At 49.7% G+C, this 22282-nt stretch overlaps 1 protein-coding gene across 5 annotated transcripts; it reads left to right on the forward strand.

Moving 5' to 3' along the window:
- Positions 1 to 1805: 1805 nt before the first annotated feature.
- SMIM11 (small integral membrane protein 11) lies at positions 1806 to 13022 on the forward strand. Of its 5 annotated transcripts, none has more exons than XM_070488822.1 (6): positions 1831 to 1898; positions 3335 to 3419; positions 4692 to 4774; positions 5409 to 5511; positions 10346 to 10523; positions 12792 to 13022. In XM_070488822.1, exons 4-5 carry the CDS (start codon positions 5500 to 5502, stop codon positions 10508 to 10510), a joined length of 177 nt encoding a protein of 58 aa, XP_070344923.1. In that variant the 5' UTR covers positions 1831 to 1898; positions 3335 to 3419; positions 4692 to 4774; positions 5409 to 5499; the 3' UTR covers positions 10511 to 10523; positions 12792 to 13022. The 5 variants fall into 5 exon arrangements, with proteins under 5 accessions (XP_044606897.1, XP_014699206.1, XP_070344923.1 ...); XM_070488823.1 differs by having other exon boundaries at positions 5414 to 5511; XM_044750962.2 differs by lacking the exon at positions 3335 to 3419 and having other exon boundaries at positions 1806 to 1898; positions 5414 to 5511.
- Positions 13023 to 22282: the final 9260 nt, after the last annotated feature.

Consider the following 22282-nt stretch of genomic DNA (forward strand, 5'->3'; position numbering starts at 1 on the left):
TACTTTAGAAAGCTTTCCATTATAAATCCTTTCTCTCCCACTTTTGAGACGTAAATCTTTTATCACCCAGAACCATCTTGTCTCTTCGAAATGCCCACATTCAAGGAGGGAACTCTCCCTGCCCGGTGGGCACCTTGCTCTAACTTGCACCACTGCCTCTGGTCATAAAGACAGAAATTCGTTTCTCCTCCAGGTAAGTGCCTATTAACAAACCCAGATCAGATTGACCAATTCCCCGCTTTTTGTAAGTTTCCACTTCCTTGATTCTGCTCAAGTGCCTCCACTCCCTCAGTCTCTCTTTAAAATTCCCAATTACTTCTGCACAAATCAAAGTCGAGTTTAGTTCATGCTGGACCCTCCTTCCCGTTGCAATAGTTCCTGAATAAAGTCTATCCTTAACACTTTAACTCGTGCCTGGCTTTGTTCATCTTTGACACACGAAAACAAATTGAGGGACAAAAATCTAGCTTTTCCCAATTAAGTTCATTTTATTATCATCACTGAAAGCATAGGGAGTGACACAGATGGTAATCAGCCACTTTACTTTTGGGGAATAGGAATTGCTGAATCTTTACAAGCATGTTGGGTATACAGTTGTGGAAACCATCTATCCTAGTTTGCCACTCCAGCATCAATTCCCATCAGACCCAGGCTTGCCACTTTCAACTCGGCCACTAAGGATGCCAATTCAAACAACTTGCTGTTTTTCTTTTCCATCCCGTTTGCTTTCAGAGTTACTCCTGCTTGGTCTACTGGCTCCACAGAACCCGAGTCCTACCTAGTCCTTACAGGGTAGCTCAGAAGCGATTTGACAAAGTGCTCATGGTAGTGGCTGCCCTGATGGAGTCTAGATCCAGATTACTGAGACAGGTCCCAGTTCCAGCACTTGCTGACTTTAAAACCCTGGACAACTCCTTTAATCTCTCTATGTCTCCATCGCCTCACCTGTGAAACGGTCATAATGACATTATGTCCTTTACAGGCTTGTTATGAGACTTCAGTAAGACAAGAGTCTCCAAGTGCTTAGAACAAAGCTATTTTTGTCACTTTCTCCAGGAAAACTTCGCTTGTTGACAGAACTAAACCCCCTACCCCTCGGTCTGTCCTTTCCTTTGCACTCCCTAGCATTTTGTACCTCATCATCACACAATGTCATAACGGGATCGGGAGTTAGACCGCCTGGGTTCAAACCTAGATTCTGTCGCTGCAATTCGCGCGTTGTCTTGCGTCAGCCACTTAACCTCCCTTTGCCTCAGTTTCCTCATCCACAGAAGAGTGAGCCGAGCCGTGGTAAGAGCTCTGTGAACATTCCTGTTCGTTCCCTTGTATTTGGGCGTCCAGTTTGCGCTCTCCCCGAGCAGGGACTGAGTATGCTCAAACTCTGCATGCGTTTACGAAACATTTGTTGAATGAATGTATCTGAGAACAGTACCAAGCACCCTGCCGCTATCCCAAAGGAAAATGCATGCATTTTGTCAACGAAGATGAACGCTGTTTGGAAACTTCTGGGGACCCACGTGTGCTCAGACAGCTGCGAGGAGCACTCAGGGAATGAGGGACAGGCGAGGACCGAGGGGCCCCGCGACGCCCCGCCCTCCGCCAGTCCTCCTCCAGCTCGGATAAATTCGGAATGAGAACACACCCCAGGAGCGGGCTCAGGTACCCGACCCACTCCCAGCTGCTCCCCACCGGGCCAATCCCCATCCGCAACCCGCGCCGCAGCTGCATAAAGGCCGCCCAGGCTACTGCGCCGGCGCGGGGTGGTGTGCCTACGAAGGCTGCTGGGCCCACTGCGCCGGCGCAGAGCGGTGCACTTCGGGACTGGTAGTTCCCCGCGGCATTGTGGGAGTCGTGGTTTGTCTGCGGGCCGGGCGCTGGAGCCTCCGCGGCCTGGAGCTGTAAGTGGATGACGCCCGGGTCAGCGGGATCCTGACCCGAAGCAGGACAGCTCTTTGGGGACCTGGGGAGTCCGGCTGGCGGCTCGCGTTCACGCTTTCTCTCCAGGACGCCCGCCAGCTGGCCCCCGGCTGTGGGTGGGGACCTGGGGGTTGACGGCCACCCCGGCCCGCACCCACGGAGCGCCCCTGCCTGGCCGGGTCATCCAGGCGCCGCGAGATCCGCCGACCCGGCGCCGGGGGCGGCGTGTTTAGGCCGGCACGCGGTCCGAGCGGGGCCCAGAGGCAGCCAGAGGGTGTTGGTGTCTGAAGGGTTTTGGGGGACGAGCGAATGTTCCGGACGCCGTGTTCTGTGGAAGGGTGAGGGATGCAGTGGCCGCCCTTGGCCCCCATCCTGGGGTCTGAGCAGGGCAGGTGTTCCTCTCCAAGTGTCGGGCTGAGGCCCAGCCCCTCTGGCCCTGGGAACCCCGGCTGACCGGGCTGTGGGGCTCAGAGGTCCACCAAGTGATGCCCAAGCTTCGCATTGAACCTCCCCTCCCCCAACCAGCCCTACCTCAAATGATCAGGTGAAGAGTTGGGGAGAAAAGGGTAGAGACTGGGAATGAGAACAGCTTCGCAAAGTTCACACTAAGGACACAGCCTAACTAGTGGCTGGAATGAGCTTAGACATCAAGAGACAGACGGATCCTTGAGTTTGTTAGGTGTGCCAAGAAGAAAACATAGTTTGTGGCCAATCCATTCTCCGTATTGCTTTAATCGGCCTAACCAAAATGAGTGAATAATTTTTCTCTGTTTTCTAGGAGAAATCTGGCAAAGGAAAAAATTAGGATATTTTTGCAGTAAATGAAATAGAATGATTTCTATCTAAGCCATTGGTTCTTGAGTTTTAAGCTGATACTGTGGATAGTTCCGGGGAAGTTTAAAATTTGCTACACTTCATAGATTTTATGCCTCACCAAATTGTCCCCATCTTGTTGGTTTTTGCAGTTCAGCCCTCACGTGCCAGCTGCCTCCTGTTTCTAATACTGCATCTGGTGTACATATGGCAGCCAAGCAAATAGCCTGCGGATATTTTTAGCTTTCTCAGTTGTCCTCATTTGCTGAAGTCCTGCGGGGTGCGACAGAAATGGCTGAGTTGGAGCATGTAATTGAAGGGAGATGGGGAAAGGTTATAATTTGGAGGCAGTGGGTGGAAATGAGCCAGCTTGCTCTGCCCTCTCGTCTCCTACCCTCACGGGACCCCTTTCACTACTTGCAGGTTGATATTAAATGTTTCTTTCCTGAAGAGCTTGAATTTATTGCTCTAGGTATGACGTCGAGGCAGCTGCCAGTGTATTTTTCCAGTCAGGTTCTGTGATATCAGAGACAGTGGTGACTTAGGAATTTCAGAGTTGTTCTTTGGATTCTGCTTTTAAAAATAAGAACGCTTTGTTTTAAAGAGATTAGTGACTTGCTCCAGGTCACATGCCCTGCCGTTGGTGTCACCAGGAATAGAGTCCGCATCTGCAGTTCTCCGGGCCACAGGTGGTTCTTGATACCTTGTCCTTTTGTCTTGCAGTGACTGCTGTTTGCCGTGCATGCCCCTCATGTATGTTCTTCAGCTTGGCATGTCCATTAGTGGCAGGAGGGATATTTGTCATAACAATAATGGTTATTTATTTAGTGCTTTCTGTGTGCTGAGTGTATACAATCCACTCTCTGAAGGAGAATTCACAGATGGGGAGCTGAGGCTTAGAGAGGCCCAATGGCTTGTCCAAGGTCACACTAGTAAGCATAGTACATGTTTGCCCAATGGCTGGACCACTGGGTGTTCTTTTAGTTTATTTCCTCCTCTAAGCTTTTTGGACCTATTTGTTGTCCTTGACCTTGGGAATTAATCTCTTACCTACTTCAGTTCGCTAGATATGTAGTTTGGCCCCAGAAAATTTGTCAGGAACAGCCAAACTCAGTTATTGCATTTGTACAAAACTCAAAGTAGAAGTTTTAAAAATAAAATTTCCATGACCTTAAACATTTTATTTTGATTTACAAATGGGTAAACCCTGAGACTATTAGAGATTACTCGAAGTGAAAATTCCAACAGCAGGTTGTAACATGTTAGGAAAGTATTTCTCCAGTGCGCATCAGCATCTGCTGCTACTTAAAGATGAACAGGCCATTTATACACAAAGGTAACAGGCACCTTCAGTCGCCGTCGTCACATTCAAACAGGTGTATGGTGTAAATTCCTGTCCTTGGCTTATCTGACTTTGAAAAAGTTATGGGGAAAACCTGGCTATCTCGTGCCACCTGCCAGCTTGTTTTCATGATCGTGTGTGACCTTGAATAGATGAGGTATGACCTTTTTATATTCAGATGCTTTTGTAAGCGAAAGTTTTTCTACAACATCTTTCCTGAAGTTCATCTCATCCCCATTCTAAAGGTCTGTGGAATTTTCTGCTGCTTTTCTGAATTCTAAGTGCATTGAAAGAAGCTCCCTGGTGATTGTTGAATGCAGAGCTCTCTGCCTGCATCAGGTTAAGACTCGGGAGCCGTGTGGATGGGTTCGAATCCCGGTTCCCACCGTGTGACCCTGGATGCATTATGTAATCTTTCTGTTCCCTCGTCTCGGAAGTGGAGACAATAAACTCTCCCTCGTAGGACTGCTGTGAAGGCAGAACGAGTTCATGCATCTGTGCACTTCAGCATGCCCGCACGACAAAGGGAAGCTGTGATTATTGTGCTGTAAGTGCCGAATTTCAGAAAACCTAGGGGCCCTCGAGCCCATCTAGTTGACACCCCTTTCTTCATTTACAGATGGGACCGAGGCCCCCAGAGGAAAGTCACTTTCCAGAGTGTGTAGGTTCTCCATCCAGAGCTCGAGTCTTCTGAGTCTTGGGGTATGTGTCGTATTCTAAAAATGGTGGCATGCAGGGCCTCAGAGCAGATCCTGTGCTCCGCTGTGTCCCTGCCGTGTCACTTCCTGCCTCACCTCCTCCTTGGTCTCCCTCACGTTTTAGAGGGAATCCTAGATAGGAATTTCTTTCTTAGGACAGTTTTTTCCCCCTGTCATTTATTCCCTTCCCTCCAGATGTTTTTTAAAAACCTAGATTAGCTTAATTAACACTCAGAGGACCTGAGCACCAGAAAGGCACTCAGCCATAAACCGGCTCTTAGGGCAGGAGTGGGTGGAGGAACAGATTCTGGACCCGGGCTCTCGTGTCCTCAGATGGATGGGAAGGAGCATGTGTCGCCTTAGGAGCAGCGCTGCCCCGTCCACTTGGGCCCAGGCTCCCAGCCCTGGTGAAGGGCAGCGAGGAGATCTTTCTGCCCAACAAGGGCCAAGGCTGTCTCAGCCCTCACCTGGGCCATCTGCTTTCCACCGGGCTCTGGGTCTTGTGGGAACCCTTAACCCTCCTCTCTACAGAGCTTGCTCTCTTTGCTCATCTGCCCTCTCTCCATCAAAGAGGAGTCTTCCTAAGGTGGTCTGCTCTAGAGAGCCCAGACTGACCTGTTTCTTCTCTTCTCCACCAGAGCAGTGGGTCCTGGTCTTCCAGCTCCCTCTCCTCGTGTGCCTGTCTGCGTGGACCTCATTGATCGGGAGTGAATTCACGGCTGGTCCAACATGAACTGGAAGGTGAGAATAGTTTTAAACACTTAGGGCTTGGGTTTGTTCTTTCTCCTGATTCTAAGAATTCAGAATGATAGTTTTGTAGAGGTAAGTTGATTAAAAAGATTAAAGCAGGAATCATAACATTTAATCTTTTAAGTTAAAACATATAAATGTACATTTGTTCATCAGACTTTTGGAGGCAGGCGAGGCCTTTTCTTTGCCAGGGTGTCCACTGCCTCCAGATCTGCCTTACTTCACTTGCAAAAACCACGCCTTTGAAGTTTCACCTACAGTGTCACATTTTGCTTTCTTTAAAGTGGATTAAGATCTTACAAAGCAATCTGTACACAAAGTCTTTCCAGATTGTAATGCTCTTCCCTAATCTTTTATATTTGTGTTGCCAACAGCATTTTTTTTCCAACTCAAATTAAGCCTTTCAAAGCATTCGGTTAGTTTTCATGGAAACAACTTTTTCTTTTATGTGGTCATATTGCATAAGTGTCAATGTTTAAATAAATTATCTGTTATAACATCAGGTACACTTAAACTGACTGGGGAATAAACACCACTGACCCTTGTGAAACATGAGATCAGCTGGTGGGAGCAGAAGTTCAAGGGCAGCTGAAGAGGTTCCCATTAACCATGGGCAGCAGTCTGCGGGTCTTAGAGAGGGAGAGGAGAGTGCCCCGTTAGATCTCTGAAGTAGCGGGGTGAGCTTGGGAAGTTGGCTAACAGAGCAGCCCCTAAAATACGTGTTTGTTGTAGATTCTTTGAAAAGTATGAAATCAAATAAAAATCATACATTGTCTCACCATCCAGAGATGGCTGCTGTTAACAATTTTGGTGTATTTTCTTCCAGTATTTTTTTCCATATATATAAGTTTAGTGTGTGTACTTTCAAATTTAGGTTCTTGTTGTACATGTTTTTTCAATTATTATAAGCATTTCCTTGTTCAAAACATCCACCTGCTTTCTGTTGCAAGAACTGGAAAGGTCTGGAAGCAGGATCCGGGAGCTAGGAGAGTACAGACTCTCCCTCCTTCTCCAGCTCCTTGGGGCACGGGCTTGGGGTCCCTGCAGGAGGGCTGTGGGGACTTCTCCAGAAGAGCCTGGTTGAAGTGAAGGAGGCAGAGTGAGGATTCTGTGAAGGGTTGAAAATTAGGCGCATTTGTTAATCAGGTAGTGGGGTTCCAGAGCTCACAGTGAGACGGTGGGAGAGAGAGGGTGTAAGGGGAAGAAGCAGAAGCACTGGGGGTGGGAGTTAGGGCAGGACTTCTGCCCGCTGCAGCGCCGAAAGGACGGCAGGCAGTAACTGTGCTACAGGCCATGTCAGCAAGGTCAGAGCGCTGTGCTTGGTGCCGCAAAGGCTCTCACACTTCAGCATCAAAACCACTGTGTTAATAGGCCTCTTGTGGCTCCCACCCCTGCGTTTCTGATCGCGTAGGCCTGGGGTTAATGAGTTCCCAGCTGATGCTAATGCACACCGGTCTAAAGCAATGCACAGAGGAAGCTTTCTTTTTAATGGTGGAGTGACATCAACCCACTTGACCCCCCAGGCCAGTCCTGCTTGTGGCAAAAGGACTCCTTTCTGTATCAGGAACAAAATCCACCTGGACCTTCCCAGCTTTAGGCAGACACACAGCACCATGGCTGCCAGGGAGCAACGTCATGTTTAAAAAGGGAGCCCTTCCCTTTAGCATCAGAAAGGAGTGGCCTCTCCTTGTGCCCTGACTGCTCGGAGCCCCAGGAGGCTGGAGGATTATGTAGCCCCCGGTGCATTCCCTCTCTGCCTTGGGGGCCTGTGGCCGTCAGTCAGCACTGCCCGTGCATTGGCAACAGAGCGTAGCCTCATTCTTTAAAGGGTCAGCCATGCTCATTATGCAGGTGTTGGGGTTTTGTTTAAGAAACTTGGTGTAGATCTAGTCCACCCCAACAACATTTTATTCATTTACCGCCTTGAGGGTTTGCATGTTTTGAAAGTTAATGTGAGAAGGGGTTTGTTAGAAGGAAATCAAAGGAAGAGATTCAACACCACTGAAGCCTGGTACCCCAGAGGGCAGGACCGGGGCCCCTTGGTACGCAAGAAGGCCCCTTTGCTTCAGCCCTTGTAGCATCCTTGACCTCTCCTGCCTCTGCTCTGGCCCCCTCTCAAACCTGAAACTTCTGCCTCTTGTCACCTCTTCTCCATTACCTTTAAAAAGAAAGTAAATACCAAAACCTCTTAGCTGTGCCCATCTGTGGATGTGTTACCATTTCAGGGATTTTCTAACTTCTGATTGAGAGAGACATTACTGTAGCTGCTAAAGCTAAGTTTCGTGTTTAGCTCACGCGGGCGACACCCTGGGCTGTGATGTGGGCTCCATCACGGTAGGACTCTCGTGGCTCATCCGTAGATCGAGAGACTTAGAAGATGGTAGCTCTTCCAATATGAACAGGGCTCAGTTAGCCTAGAAAATCCTAGTGAACATAAAAAGAGGTGTATTTCAACAAACTCGTGATTTTTGCCTCCAAAGAGACAAATAACATTTAACATTCTTTTCTTTCATAGCTGATTTATAAACGTGGAGTCAAGCCTCTTCTCTCTAAAATGAGAACCTTCCAGAAAGTAAATGACTTAGAGGATGATTTGGAAGAGGTGGGGAGGTTGGCCATGGGTCTCAGGAGGAAGGACCTGGAAACCAAATCAGCATTCTAAGCTGCTTATGTTTGTCGAGATAGAAAGTTTCACTTATGTAACTTTTTTAGTCTTTTGTATTGTTGCCAGAGTGATCTTTCTGAAGTGCATATGTTCTGTTTATTCTCGACTGTTAAAATGATTTTGTGGTTGAAAACTATTACCTAGTGACTCCGAGTGTTCTTGTGTTCCTATTGTTTTAGTTAAATTAAACCAATTTAAGTATTTGGAGTCCTCCTTTTGATACCTGTTACGTTCCTACTGCGTCACATTACAGCCTTCCTCAAATGTCCGTAAGGAACCCGTTCAGTAACTTCAGAGGTGGTGGTTCCAGCTGCCTTTGGTAGGGTCAGTAGCCACGCCGTCGTTGATTTGCATAATTTACTTGTGAAATTGGTGAGGCTCAGGGAGAGCGGCATGTCTGTTACAGTCGTGTGTGGCGATGACGAGTTCAGGCTTTGGGGCGGTCGGAGCACAGTCAGACCCTCACCTTTCTGGACTTGACGTTCTCTCAGCCGTAAAATGAGGACAGTCTGTCTGCCTTGTGGGGACACTCTGAGGATTAAAGGGAGAAGTCTGTGTGAGGCGCTTAGAGCACAGGAAGCTCCCAGTGGGTGGTAGCTGATGCTACAGCTTCCATATGTGAAATCTTCATCTAGGTCTGAGTCATAAAGAATTAGAATAAAACTATAGGAACATACGTGTCCATAATTTCTCATTTCATTAATGCCATTTCATTGAAAATCAGGAATCAGTGGAAAGAAGCCTGGCACGGGGGTTAGAATGTTCTGTCCCAACTCTGGCCTCATCAGGAATTAGCTGTGTGATACTGATTGATGTCTCAACTGCCAGGAGCTTTACTTTCCTAGTTTATAAAACAAGGTGGTAGACTGAGTCATCTTTAAAATCCTTTCCTGCCCTTCAGGTCTGTGAGCATATTGTTCTCAGCTAAAGTTTTCACTAACTAGTTTCAGATTAACTGGAGCTACACTGTTAGGGGGAGGACAAGTGTACTCCCTGTAGTAGAATCTCATTCTATGGGTGTTAACATATCATACGTGGTGTTTGGCAATTTAACTAATGATTTCATTAGAATAAGTCCTACCTAGTCCTTTAGAATAATGATCATTCAACAAAAGTGTACCTTTTTGCTTTATTTGGGAAGGTTTTTTTTTTTTTTGCTTTAGGAAGATTCCCCCTGAGCTAACGTCTCTGCCAGTCTTCCTCTATTTTGTATGTGGGCCACCACCACAGCACGGCTGCCAATGAGTGGTGTAGGTCTGTGCCCAGGAACTGAACCCAGGCTGTCAAAGTGGAGTGCACTGAACTTAACCACTAGGCCATAGGGCCGGCCCCAGGTAGGAATTTTTAATTGCACCAAAAACTCATAATTATCCTTCAGGTCATACTAATCATGTTGACAAATCTAGCATAGTTTTTGCCTTGAGATACTATTGTGGTAGATAGAATTTCATAAGAAAGCTCACTCGTGCAAAGAGGAATTCAAATCCCCGCTTGTTCCCCAGACTTCATGTTAGCCAATGGCTTAAAACTTCTCTCCAACAGAAAATTACAGGAACAGTAAATAGTGGCCACGTTTTAATGTTTTAAGTTTTATTGTACTTTATTTTTGTATTTATTTTACATTCAAGTACGAGTGCTCATGGGTAGCTGGAACCAAGAGGAAATTGTGTACTAAAGTAGAAGAATCCAGAAGGAAGGTCTGGTCCAGCCTTCCTTCACAGGTGAAAAGGAAAAAGCTCAGAAAAGTCAAGTGACTGACCCAGGTCGCACAGTCAGTTGGTGGCAGAGTGGAGCCATCACCCAGGCTCCCTGGCTCTGGCTCCTTGCACTGGACCACGTTGCTGCATCAGAAGCAGAGGGCCTGGGTGATGGGCAAAGTACTTGGTCAGGTCACGAGAGACCAGCGTTATGACGTCTGTAGTCTACTGGTGGTCCTCTTGGTGAAGCCAGCAGCCAGGGGGTGATGAAAGGCAGAGCTCAAACCAGACTGTCAGTGATGTGGGGACAGGCACCGTGTCTGTCCTGCTCACCAGTGAAGCCCCAGCACCTGGCCTAGCGCCTGTTACATAGGAGGTGCTCGGTAAATGTTGACTGACGGAACATAAAAGCAACACTCCTTATCAACTGCAGAACGTTGAGAGTGGTTCTTTCTTCTTTAAGGTGCTTGAGCACGTGCCCCTGCTGCTGTATATCTTGGCAGCGAAAACATTAATTCTCTGCCTGGCATTTGCTGGAGTCAAAGTCTACCAGAGGAAGAGACTGGAAGCAAAACAGCGACAGCTGGAAGCTGAGAAGCAGCAGCAGGCGGAGAAGAAAGACAACTAAAGGGAAATCAGAGGTACTGGGACTTTGCAAGTGTGAACTGTACGGTGGGTCAGGGTGGGCCGTCCTCGGATGTGAGAGCTCAGAGAACCCCACGTCCCTCGGGTCTGGAAGTGGCTGGGGGCTCGGGGCCCCGCCTGTCGTCTGAGGTCGAGCTGCTCTGGATGAGGCGAGTGCAGATCCCAGCCCTTGAGCCAGGGCACATGTGTGATCCGTCCGCGCCTCGGCTCTGAGCCTGCCTGGTTCTCCCTTAGCGGGAGTGCTGGTGCTTTCCAGCTGCTGGGCCACAGCACTCCTGGGAATTTCATGAAAGCGGTGGACCTTCTCCCCGGAGAAGTGCACATACTAGAAATACCTACAAGTGTGTGTAAAATTCCTCCCGGGTCATTTGAAACCCCTGCCTGTGCCTGAGATCAGAAACCCTCTGTCTTCAGGATGAAGTCTGACTCCCGGGTACGGCGTGTAAATCCCTTCCCAGTCCAGGTCACATTTGCGCTTCTGCTGCCCTCTCCCCGTGCTCCTGCAGGCCACTGCTTCACCACAGTAGACTGCCAGGCCCCTCTGCTGCTGCTTGTTGGCTCCCTGGCCTAGAGGGCCCTTCCCAAAGACGACCTCACCAGGCGCGAAGTCTTACTCCTCGTCGTAGCCCAGTGCCCACAGCGCACACAGGGTGCCCGGAACGTGTTTGTTAAGTACATCAAGGCACCAGGAAGTTGTTATTAAGCCCAGTGAGAGAGTTATCATATGACAGTTAGCAGTCTCCTTAATTCTGGTGTGCTGTCCAATTTCTTCATTTATCAGGTTGAATTCTGTGCTTCTCTAAAAGTTAGAGGATTCAAATATCATGGTAGGTGGTTCCAGATCAGTGATTCCCAAACTTGGCTAGCAGTCAGAATTGCCTAGGGTGCTTGCTGAAAATTCAGATTCCGGGGCTGGCCTGGTGGCACAGCAGTTAAGTTCGCACGTTCTGCTTCCGTGGCCCGGGGTTCGTTGGTTCGGATCCCTGGTGCAGACATGGCACCGCTTAGCAAGCCATGCTGTGGCAGGCATCCCACATATAAAGTAGAGGAAGGTGGGCACGGATGTTAGCTCGGAGCCAGTCTTCCTCAGCAAAAAGAGGAGCATTGGCAGCAGATGTTAGCTCAGAGCTAATCTTCCTAAACAAAATAAATAAAATAAAAATGAAAATACAGATTCCCAGGCTCCAGCCTCAGAGAGATTCCGTTTGCCTGTGGTTGGGTCTGGACATCTGTTCTTACGTAGTCCTCTTAGCAACAGGTCACTGTAGGAACCACAGGGCTGGTGGCATCCAAAACCCCACCCACGCTGAGCTTCCATGCTTCTGGAAAGGTGACCTTCCTTACAGTACCTGCAGACTTGTCGAGGGTACGGGCAGTCTTGTTAGTCATAATAGTGGTGCTCACTCAATGGTTATTCTGTGCTGGCGTTTTGCTGAGCGTTTCATACACAGCGGTGTTGTGTCGTATCCTCCTCCTGACAACTCTGTGAGGTCCATGCAGATTGAGAAAGTGGCTCACACTGTACACGGTGAGGAGCAGAACCAGAACTGGCCCAGGCCACACACCCCACCGCCGGGCCGCACCCCTGGCTGCACCGCCTCGCTGAGCGCAGGGCCGTGAGCTGTGGGAAGGCCCGCGGCTCCCTGGTGCTCCCCTCCTCTGTCACCTGCCCGGCACCACTCCCTGAGCCTCGGGGAGCTGCACACTTCTGCCAGGCAAAGGAGGTTACTGTGGTGGAATCTCGCCTTTTTTTGTTTTTAAGATGTGTTATGGACTGAAACTCAAGAGTAGGCACTAGGGTGATGGAAAAGGGAGCAGTTAGAAGTTAAGAAGGGTGAGGGAAGGCGGTTCTATTGAAATCTTGACTGAATTTCCGTTCCAGACGTCATTTTGTGTGTTAACCCAAGAAGAGGAACAAAGATTGGGTGTGTGGTCATAAACGCTTCTTCTATCCCACAAACACCCACAGAGGCCTGCAGTGACATGGGGACCATGGCTCACACAGCTGTGCTTGGAGCTGGCCACGGGCTTCACATTCCCTCCCAGGGGGCAGCTCCTCAAAGCCTGGAGCCTTGTTTTAAACAAAAGGATTTCTAGATGGAAGGAAATTATGACACTAAAAATCTCTTCATTAATAAATGAACTCCAGTGGTTTCTGTTAGTTAATCTAAATGGCTGAACACAGGGGCTAACGCTGAGCAAGTGAAATGTTCACTATTATTTTATTAGACATTTCATGCTATCCCTTTGGTCTTCCTTTCTAGATTTTGTAATTTAAATGTCAGCTTGAGGGGACTCCAGCTGAGAAGAAAGAGAAGAAAGACTTAATTATTGAATCATGGGTCAGAGGATAAACTCCCAAACTATAGCTCTAACTTAAAATAATGTGAATTTTTATGTGCTTTTGAAAGAAACAGTATTTTGTTTACTGAAATAAAATACCTTTGTAAAAAAAGGTGTCTCTGGTCTTTGGAATAAACCAAAGTCTGTCTCTCTGTCTGTCTGTGTGTCTCTCTCTCATACACACACCCCCCTCTATGTTGTGAGAGGAGGGACTTCTGCAAACTCACCCTCTTCCAGCATTTTCTCACTGTGGGTCCCAGATCACAGTCCTCCACAGAGGACTGGGCCGCAGGAGAAGTGGCGTTGGCCACGGGGGATGGAAGCCTCGGCCTGCTCGCCGTCCCCCACCCCTCCGTCCCTCTAGTCTGCCCCCTGCCATACACCCCTTTTCTTCTCTTCCCTCCCACAAGCACTGTCACCCTTGTGCGCGTGTTTTCATTGTTGGGGTGGAAGGAGTTTGTCCAGGAGCATTGATGCCTCTGCCGATCTGTGAGGGTCCTTGTATGGAGGATCACCGTGTGCCCATCTGCCACGATGGGTCCCAAGTCTTGAGGGACCCAAGCGCTGAGTCCTGTGGTGAGGGAACAGTGAGCTTTGTCCTCTTCCCACCGGTTTGCTTGTTGGGGTTTGCTGAGAAGAGAGGAAGGGTGGACACACCGAGGGGACTTTCAGATCGGAGAGCAGGGGGCCTGATAAGACTTTTTGACTTGGCACCTAACAGACTGAGGTCTCTATTAAAAGGTTCAAGTTCTCTCACTTTTCGAGAGACCAGAGAGGATGGGGAATGAGAAAGCAGTCACCAAAGCTGTGAATGCGGTGGAGTGTTGGGTTCCATTGCCACTGGCCATGTGGACAATTTGTGTGACTGTGTATTAATAAATGTCTACTGTGTCCCGGCCCAGATTGGTAGAAGGTGGAATTTTAAACGTGAGAAGTAGAGGGAATTTTATCTTAAATTTTCCTGTTTGCTGGATGCTGTTAATCACAATTTAGAGAGCAGGATTCACATGGAGTCAGAATTATGAGTGCAGAATAGACCCTGACTCTACAAACTGCAAATCCCAAAATAGTCAAAAGGGGGCTTTCCGTTAAGCTTGCACCCCAGCCTTCCTGCGAGTCTTTGCCCGGGAGCCTCCCTCCGCCGGGGATCTCGTGGAGTGTGAACGAATGGCCAGAGCAGAGGAGTAATGCCCTTGGGTTTCTGTGACCTGGCCCCCAAGCTTCCCTCACCTACTCAGGTGGGGCCCAGAACGACCCTGGGTCACGGCCGACCCTCCTGTCATCGTCAGAGCGCCCTCTGCAGCCTGGCAGGTGACCTGCCCGCCCTGCTCTAGAGACGCAGCCTCTGCTTCCTCTCTCTGCGGGACTAGGGTGTCACTGGTTGCCAGCACGCCTGGCATAACCCCCACCTCTGCGTGCCCTTTCCTCCCACTGCGCTCCTGCCCGTGTGCCTCATAAATCCGAGGGGGAGGGGCTGTTGGCTTTTCACGAAGAACCTTAATATGCCTAACCAGTAGATGTTTATGTTTATTTTAAACACAGGTGCTTTTCTAGGCTTTGGGACTTAAAACTCAGTTTTGGAATTTGCGGAACATCTGGCCGTCTTGGAAAATTTGTAGAGGATGACCTAAGAATGGGACTAAACCGTTGACCACATCCGTGGGTTTTCTGTAAACAGTGTGTGGGGGTTTTTTTAGTTACCTTTCTTATACGCTTTTCCACCACTAGGGGGAGGTGATCAGTCACCAGTTGGAGTTATTGATAGCATTCCACTCCATATACATGAAGTCAGTCGATTTGTAGTTGACTTTAAATAATTGGTTGGATACACGCATGCGTGGGTGGATGTAGGTGGATAGATAGATGATAAAGCCCACAACTAGGACTCCATCTGGACTGCACCCATCCGGCCACTCTCTGACCATAATCGAGCATAAGTCCACAAGAAGGAGAAGACCCTGGGTGGCTGAAAGGTGTTTCAAAGACATAAACGGAAATCCATGTCCTCCATCCACAAGAGGGGCCTAGGATCCCAGATCCTATTCAATCTTATTGGACACGTTCCTAACACATTTTTTGGATTTTCAAGCTTACAACATACTAGAAATAGAAAGGAAGAAAGGCTGTTGGCAGCAGAAATACCTTAGAGCAAGAGAGACAGTCTTTAAGCAGCAGACTAAGAGAACTCATGGTGTGATTGCCCAGTGCCGGATCAGGAACACCACATATTACGAAGTGACGTTCGTAATGATGAGCTTAGTCATTAAGAAAAAGGTTAGGCTGTGTTTATATACTTTGCTTAACAAGGCAGAGACACATGTAGTGTATTTCAGGAACTGAATAGTTCCAACAAAAAATCTGGGGTGCTTTAAAAAGGGTCACCTCCCCCCAAGCTATGTCCAAATTCTCATTCTAGGGAAATGTGGCTGTCTGCAGGACGCATTCCTAACGGTTTCCAGGCCGGTCTCCCTGGCTGGATTCCGTGGACATTCGTTGAGCTCGGCTCTGTGGAGCAGGTCTTGTCCTTGTTGGACTGAAGCCGGGGGTCACAGAGTCTAGAGGGAGAAGAGAGTTGAGGCTGGGGTCTAAGGCGAGCACGCACGAGAGGCTGTCTAAAATGCAGACCCCTGGGCTGGATTCCAGATCCACTGCATCAGAACCTGTCGGGGAGAGACCAGGAATTTGCGATTTGATCACCCCCAGGGGATTCCGAGCAGGTGGGCCTTCGACCTCCTTTTGAGGTTTAAACAGAGGGCAGAGGGAGATGAACCAGAAGCTGAGAGCGGGAGAGTGCAGAGCAGGAGAGCGTGAAGGTGGCGTGAACCCTCATTCTGCCCTTGTCCTTCCAAGCACTTTATACCTGTACCTCCAACAGTTGCTTCATCCCTTCTCACAAGTAAGGAAACTGAGGCACAGAGAGCTTAGTCACCCTGTCTGTCGTCCCCCAGCTGGCGAGAGAAAGAGAAAAGATGTAGGCCTGGTGGTCCAGCTTTTCACTTCTAAGCACTGAAAGGGAAGACGGGCAGGAGTTCTTGTTCTTCCCAGTTGTGAGTCATCAAGTCTTCAAGATGGCAGCGTGAGGGCCACAAGGACAGAGGCCAGGCTGGGGCGAGCCGAGGACCTGGGAGGACATGAGGAAATGGAAACACTGCCATTTGCGTTATTCAAGAGTGTGTGCATGTGTGTGTGTGTGAGCGCGCGCAAGTGGTCGTGTCTGCAGAGGCAGGAAACAAACTTTTTTTCCTTTATTTTGGTGAGGAAGATTGGCCCTGAGCTAATGTCTGTGCCAATCTTCCTTCACTTTGTATGTGGGATATTACCACAGCATGGCTTGACGAGTGGTGGTAGGTCCAAGCCTGGGATCCGAACCTGTGAACCCTGGGCCACTGAAGTGGTGCATGCAAACTTAACCACTATGCCATGGGGCCAGCCCTGAAACAAACTTATTTATTTATTTTTTTTTAAAGATTTTATTTTTTCCTTTTTCTCCCCAAAGCCCCCCAGTACATAGTTGCACATCCTTCGTTGTGGGTCCCTCTAGTTGTGGCATGTGGGACGCTGCCTCAGCGTGGCTTGATGAGCAGTGCCATGTCCGCGCCCAGGATTCGAACCAACGAAACACTGGGCCGCCTGCAGTGGAGCGCGCGAACTTAACCACTCGGCCACGGGGCCAGCCCCGAAACAAACTTATTTTTGAACACTGTGTTAGTTGCAAGTAACTGGTTAGTTTTCAAATGATTGGCTTAATAGTTTCCTTGTGTTTCCAGATGTTTTGGACACTCTATCAATTGTGCTTTTTTCAGATTCACAATCAGCCTCATTGGATTAAATTTGGAGGTACTTCACCTAGAAACATAACGAGCTGATGACTTGAGAATTGTAGGAGAAGTTATCCTGTTTCCCCACTTTGCAGACGCTGCAAACCTCACAGGAGGGGAGAGACTTTGGTGTCTCAGGGGAAGGCAGGATGGAGGGCAAGGTTTACTCCAGAAGGCGGGAGCTTGAGCAGGATCTTGAGCAGAATCAAGGCTGAAGGCAACAGCAGAGGAAGGGAGACCGGCTGCCGGAGGAAGTGGGGAGGGAACCTGGGGGCCATCTGGGGCCAGGGCACTGAGGCCCCTGATAAGTGCAGGGCAAGGGGAAGTCGAGGGAAGCCGTGCTGGTGGCCTCAGTTTCCCTTTTGGCTTGAGGCAAGGCCTTCTGCTCCAAATGGGAGGGGTGTGGGTGCATTGGGCAGAGCCCCTGGGGCTTGACCAGAGCCTCGAGGAGCCCAGCTTCTGCAACCCCCTCCCCTCTCCCTTCTCCCGTCAGGTGGAGCACCGTCCTCCCAGCCCCCTCCAGTGTCCGGTGTCCCCCCGCTTCCAGGTGCTTATGAGTGTCAGGAGGCTGGCTGAGCTGGGAGAGAGAGAGAGAAAGAGAGCCGAGCCATCAGGTGTCAGAAGGAGCAACAAGCCAAAAACGAGGGTTAAGCCTTTAGCCACTTACTGCCAGGGCACAAGACGGTACAAGCAAGAATCTAAACCCGAGGACACCCCGGCTCTTCCCATCCCACTTCCATGGAACAGCGCACCTGTCCAGGTCAGGGGGCTCCGTGCAGACGGGGGTCATCTCCCTGTTGACTGACTGCAAACAGAAGGCTCTGTTTTATGGACCCTGGCATGGGGGTGGGAGGCAAGGCGGAAGGACTGAGACTGGAAAAGTACTGGGTGCTGAGTCACAGCGGGGCAAAGTGTCTTCCAGGTGTCCCCTCCCCTCTGTGAGGAGGCGTCAGCAGAGGAGCCTGAAGACCCAGCCTCAGATGGAGATCCAGGAAGGAGGGCTCCGGGCTGGGTGTGCAGACGTGTAAGCGCTGGGCCAGCCAGGGGCCTGAGTCCTGACTGCCCCTCCCATCAGAAACCGCAGGGCCCTGGCTGCCGCCACATCTGCTGGGGGAGGTAGCTTGTGTCCCTGTGGGTCCTGTTCACTGCCTGTGGTCCAGCCTGAAAACTCACCCAGAGGGTTCAACCTGGAGTGGCCTCCTTGTGGGAAGGGCTGTGATTCCACAGCCGAACTGAAGGGGCGTCTTCCTGCTCAACACCCTTTGGGGTTCCTTTCCCTGCAGAAGAAAGCCTGGCCCCCCGCACAGGATGCGCTATCGTTTCCTTTTCCCCTCCCGTCCCTGTCCCACTGCCATTCTTCCTCTCCTTCCGCTTGCCTTTCTCACTCTGCTCCCCACTCTCCAGCTAACACACACACAACGTTCACACAAGGTCACACACACACACACACCTCTCACAGTCTCACACATGCAGTCTCTCTCACACACACACTCACACGCCTGTGCCCCAGGAAGCGGGGAGACTTGAACGCTTGCACGAGCCCCTGCCTCGAGGGCCCTCCTGTCCCCCTCCTTTGCCCATGATGAAATCCTCGCTCCTCCTCTGACTTCTGCTCCAGTCTCTCTCTTCCTGTGGCTCTGACCCCATCTCCCCAGCACCAGGCGCTAGACTGGGAGCCCTCGCCACCCTGACCTCCAGCCTCCCACTGACCGAGAGATGCCCCGCCCCCCAGACCCTGACCTCTGTGAGGGCCTGAGCTCATCTTCTTTGGTACGTCTGTTCCTGGCACACTTTACCAGGCAGCTAGAAAGTGCTCAAATGTTTGAGGAGTGGATGAGTGGTAACACCAAAAGGAAGGAGAGCAGGGAGTGTAGCCGAGACTGCCATTGCCACCTAAATATTCCTTCTCCTCTCCTCCCTACTATTAGAACCCCGACTTTTAGCTGGGGTCACACTGCCACCCAAAATAAAAGACTATATTTCCCAGCTTCCCTTGCAACAAAGTCTGGCCAATGAGATTTAAGTGGAAGTGTTGTGTGGGACTTCCTGGAAGTTCCCTTAAAAGGAAAGGAATGAGCCCCTCTTCTTCCCTTTCTCCCTCTCTACTGCCTGGAATGCTAATGCAATGGCTTGTTCAGCAGCCATTTTGGACTATTGAGTGGCTTTGAGGATAGAACAAATTCTAGGACAGTGGAGTAAAAGATAGGACCCTGGGTTCTTGATGAACCTGGATCCATCTCATTAACAGTGAACTGCCACTTTAACACTTCTTGTTTTGGGTCTATTTTGCTTAAATCTCTGTAGTTACATCTCCAGTACTCATAGCCCAACCCAATCCTAACTGCCCATGGAGCCAGCTGGAGAGGGGTGTGAGGGCTTCCCAATAGGAAGTCGTGGATTCTAGCCCTGAGCCACCTGTCAGTACGGGTATGCGTGCCCCAGGTGAATCAGTTATGCCTGGCCTTGTCTTCATCTGTAAAACGAGCTTAAAGGTCACTGCCCTGCCCATGTACAGAGTGGTCGTCTGAACCTAATGAGATCAAGTATGTAACAATGATTTGTATAGCGCTGGCCTGGTGGCGTAGTGGTTGAGTTCGTACACCCAGGGTTCGCTGGTTCAGATCCTGGCCGCAGACCTACACACTGCTCATCAAGCCATGCTGTTGCAGGATCCCACATAGAAGAACTAGAAGGACATACAACAAGGATATATAACTATGTACTGGGACTTTGGGGAGAAAAAAGAAAAGAGGAAGATTGGCAACAGATATTAGCTCAGGGCCAATCTTCCTCACCAAAACAAAAGCATACCTTAAAAAAAAATGATTTGTATACATAAAACCTTCACAAATAGAAGGAGTGTGAACTGCCTGGATGGGCAGCTCCACCCCCTGCTGGGCCAGACGCGGCTCCATCAACCCCGCTGGGCTTGGACCTTCCTTGGATGGACAAGGCCAGAGCCAGGGGTATCCGGCTTCACTTGACACCTTTGGGCTCTTTCCAGGGCTGCACCATTTTCCAACTCACCACCGACTTCTCAGGAGTCGCCCTGGCCCACGGGAAGAGAGTGGGATGTGGTTGTTGGTGATGGTGAGGACCAGAGAGGGCGGGAGTTCCGTCAGCCAACGTCTCGGGGGAATAGCGCCGCCGACATCGTAAAGTCTCTCCCAGAGGATGTGTCCAGACACGCGGGGTTGCTGGGCACTGTCACCCACTTTTTATTTCATGCAAACGCCACACATGGCTGCTCCCCAAGAGATTCTGGGCTGCACGCGCCATCCTCCCTGTCCACACCACTGGAAGAAACCTCTTATTGTCATTGACTTCCTAACCCATCACAGATGATCTCAGAAGAAATGCCAGAGAATGGAGTTTCCTTTGATCACAGTATCTTAAGATGTGTCTGCTCTTATTATGCCCCTATGATAAGAAGAAGCAAGAATTTTCCTCAAGGAGAGAAAAGGAAATGAGGTCAGCGACGTCAGGTATAATTGTAGCCATACTTGCTGGAACCTGGGGCTGGACAGTAAGAATAGGAGCTTCAGGTTCTTGGGCCCTCAGGAGGCGCCAGACACGATGAGGTGGGTTGGCATGTGCTAAGCATTTTAAAGGCCTCAAGACTAGTTTACCAGTGAGTTAACTGAGCCTGCGGGAAGGAAAGTAACTTGTCCAAAGTCTCATCAACTTGAGATTCCAACTAGGTCCACCCCCTCCCCAAAGCCCAGCGCCCTTTCCGTTACTTTCTGCTGGAAGTTTCCATGCTTAGTATAAAGCAGCGTCTCTTAGTTGTGAAGACAATCCAAATTGCACATTAAACATGGTCCTTTTGGTCTCTCTGGTTGTATGGACCTTCTCTCCCCCTACTCGCCTGCCTGACAGTTAAACAAGGCCTCAGAGGGTTGGAACCCTGAATTCGTCTCACTAGATCGTTTCGGTTTTCAAACAACAATAGCTCCAGTTGGTTTATCTTGTTCATCTGAGAACCTAAAGACCTTCCATTGTTTCCTCACCGCCAAGTAACGTGTCTTCAAGAGGTATTCCGCCTCTGGCTCAGTGTCCTGCTAGAATACGTTTCTGTTGTGGTGTCCAGTTGGAGATGGCTGCTTTGCCAGGAGGTCTGGTCTGATGTCAGAGGCGGCCCTTCCCCCGCATGAACTGTGGGAGTGAGAAGGGAAAAGCTGGCCTTCGATAACTAAGCCAGGCTCGGTAGTTAGGCTCCTGGGCTCTGGAATCTGACTGGCCAAGTGAGCTCCTGACATCTCAGTTTCCTCTCGTAAAATGGGAAGATGGTAGAATCTACCTGATGGGGTTGCAATCAGGATTAAATGAACCGCTTGTTAGTAGAGAGGCAGTGTGAATAATGGCTCTAAGCATGAACTCTGGCCTTGAACCACAGCTCCTCTGCACAGGAGCAAGTTACATAACTCTGTGCCTCAGTTTACCCCATCTGAAAATGGAGAAAACAGTAATTCCTACATCACAGACTATTGCAAAGATTAAATGATTCAGCAAGTGTAGCTGTGAGTGCTTAACTCTGGGTAGGTGTGTGATGAATGTGATGCTGGGGCAAAATGCACTCATGTCCCCAAACCCGGGCCACCCACACTTGGGCCTGCACAGTGCCAGTGCAGTGAAGTCAGCAGGGAGGGTTGAGTCCTCTTTCTTGCTCTCAGGAAACTTGAATTCTGAAACATACGTGACACAGGTGGTGAAAAAGCCCACACAAGTGTCCCACGCGGTGAGGGTTATTTCACCCGGTTAACTGCTGATGGGGAATGTGGTAGTTCAGTTGGGAGGAGAAGACTTTCTTTACCTGTGGTCAGCTGAGAAACGGTCCCCAAAGGTACCCAGGTCCTCATCCCTGGGCCCTGTGAATGTGACCTTATGTGGAAAAATCCTCCCCATCTCAAAATCCTCAACTCAATCCCATCTGCAGAGAAGATTCTGGATTATCCAGGTGGGCCCTAAAATGCAATCATGAGTGTCTTCATAAGAGGGAGGTTTGACACAGAAGAGGAGAAAGTAACATGGCCAGGGAAGCAGAGGTCGGAGTGATGTAGCCACAAGCCAAGGAATGCCGGCAGTCACCAGAAACCAGAAGAGGCAAGGAATGGCTTCTCCCTTGGGGCCTCTGGAGGGAGCGTGGCCCTGCCCACACCTTGGTTTTGGCTCAATGGAACTGATTGTAGATTTCAGGCCTCCAGAACTGGGAGAGAATAAGTTTCGGTTTTTTCGAGCCACCAAGTTTGTGGTAGTTTCTTACAGCAGCCATGGGAAACAAGCACAACACCATGGGCTGTAAAGTGGGCTGTGCAACAACTGACATGGCCTGGTTCCATGTGGTCGGCAGTTGTAGGCGCAGTTCATCCCCAGATAAAACGCACAAGGACAAGATGCTACAGAAGTCCACCACTTGGTGGCCGAAAAGCATTGAACATCTATTTTCATTGGACAAGGCGTTTCTGAATAATGCGGGGAGGTTCAGAAAGGAAGCAGGGCAGGAAGACAAGCAAGGAATCTGATGCCTTCTGTGCTGGGCCAGCAGGAGCCCCGCTCACAATCCTGTAAATGGGCAAGTCTGTTAGGAGTTGGGT

This window comes from Equus asinus, chromosome 18 (assembly GCF_041296235.1).
Source record: "Equus asinus isolate D_3611 breed Donkey chromosome 18, EquAss-T2T_v2, whole genome shotgun sequence".
NCBI lineage: Eukaryota > Metazoa > Chordata > Mammalia > Perissodactyla > Equidae > Equus > Equus asinus.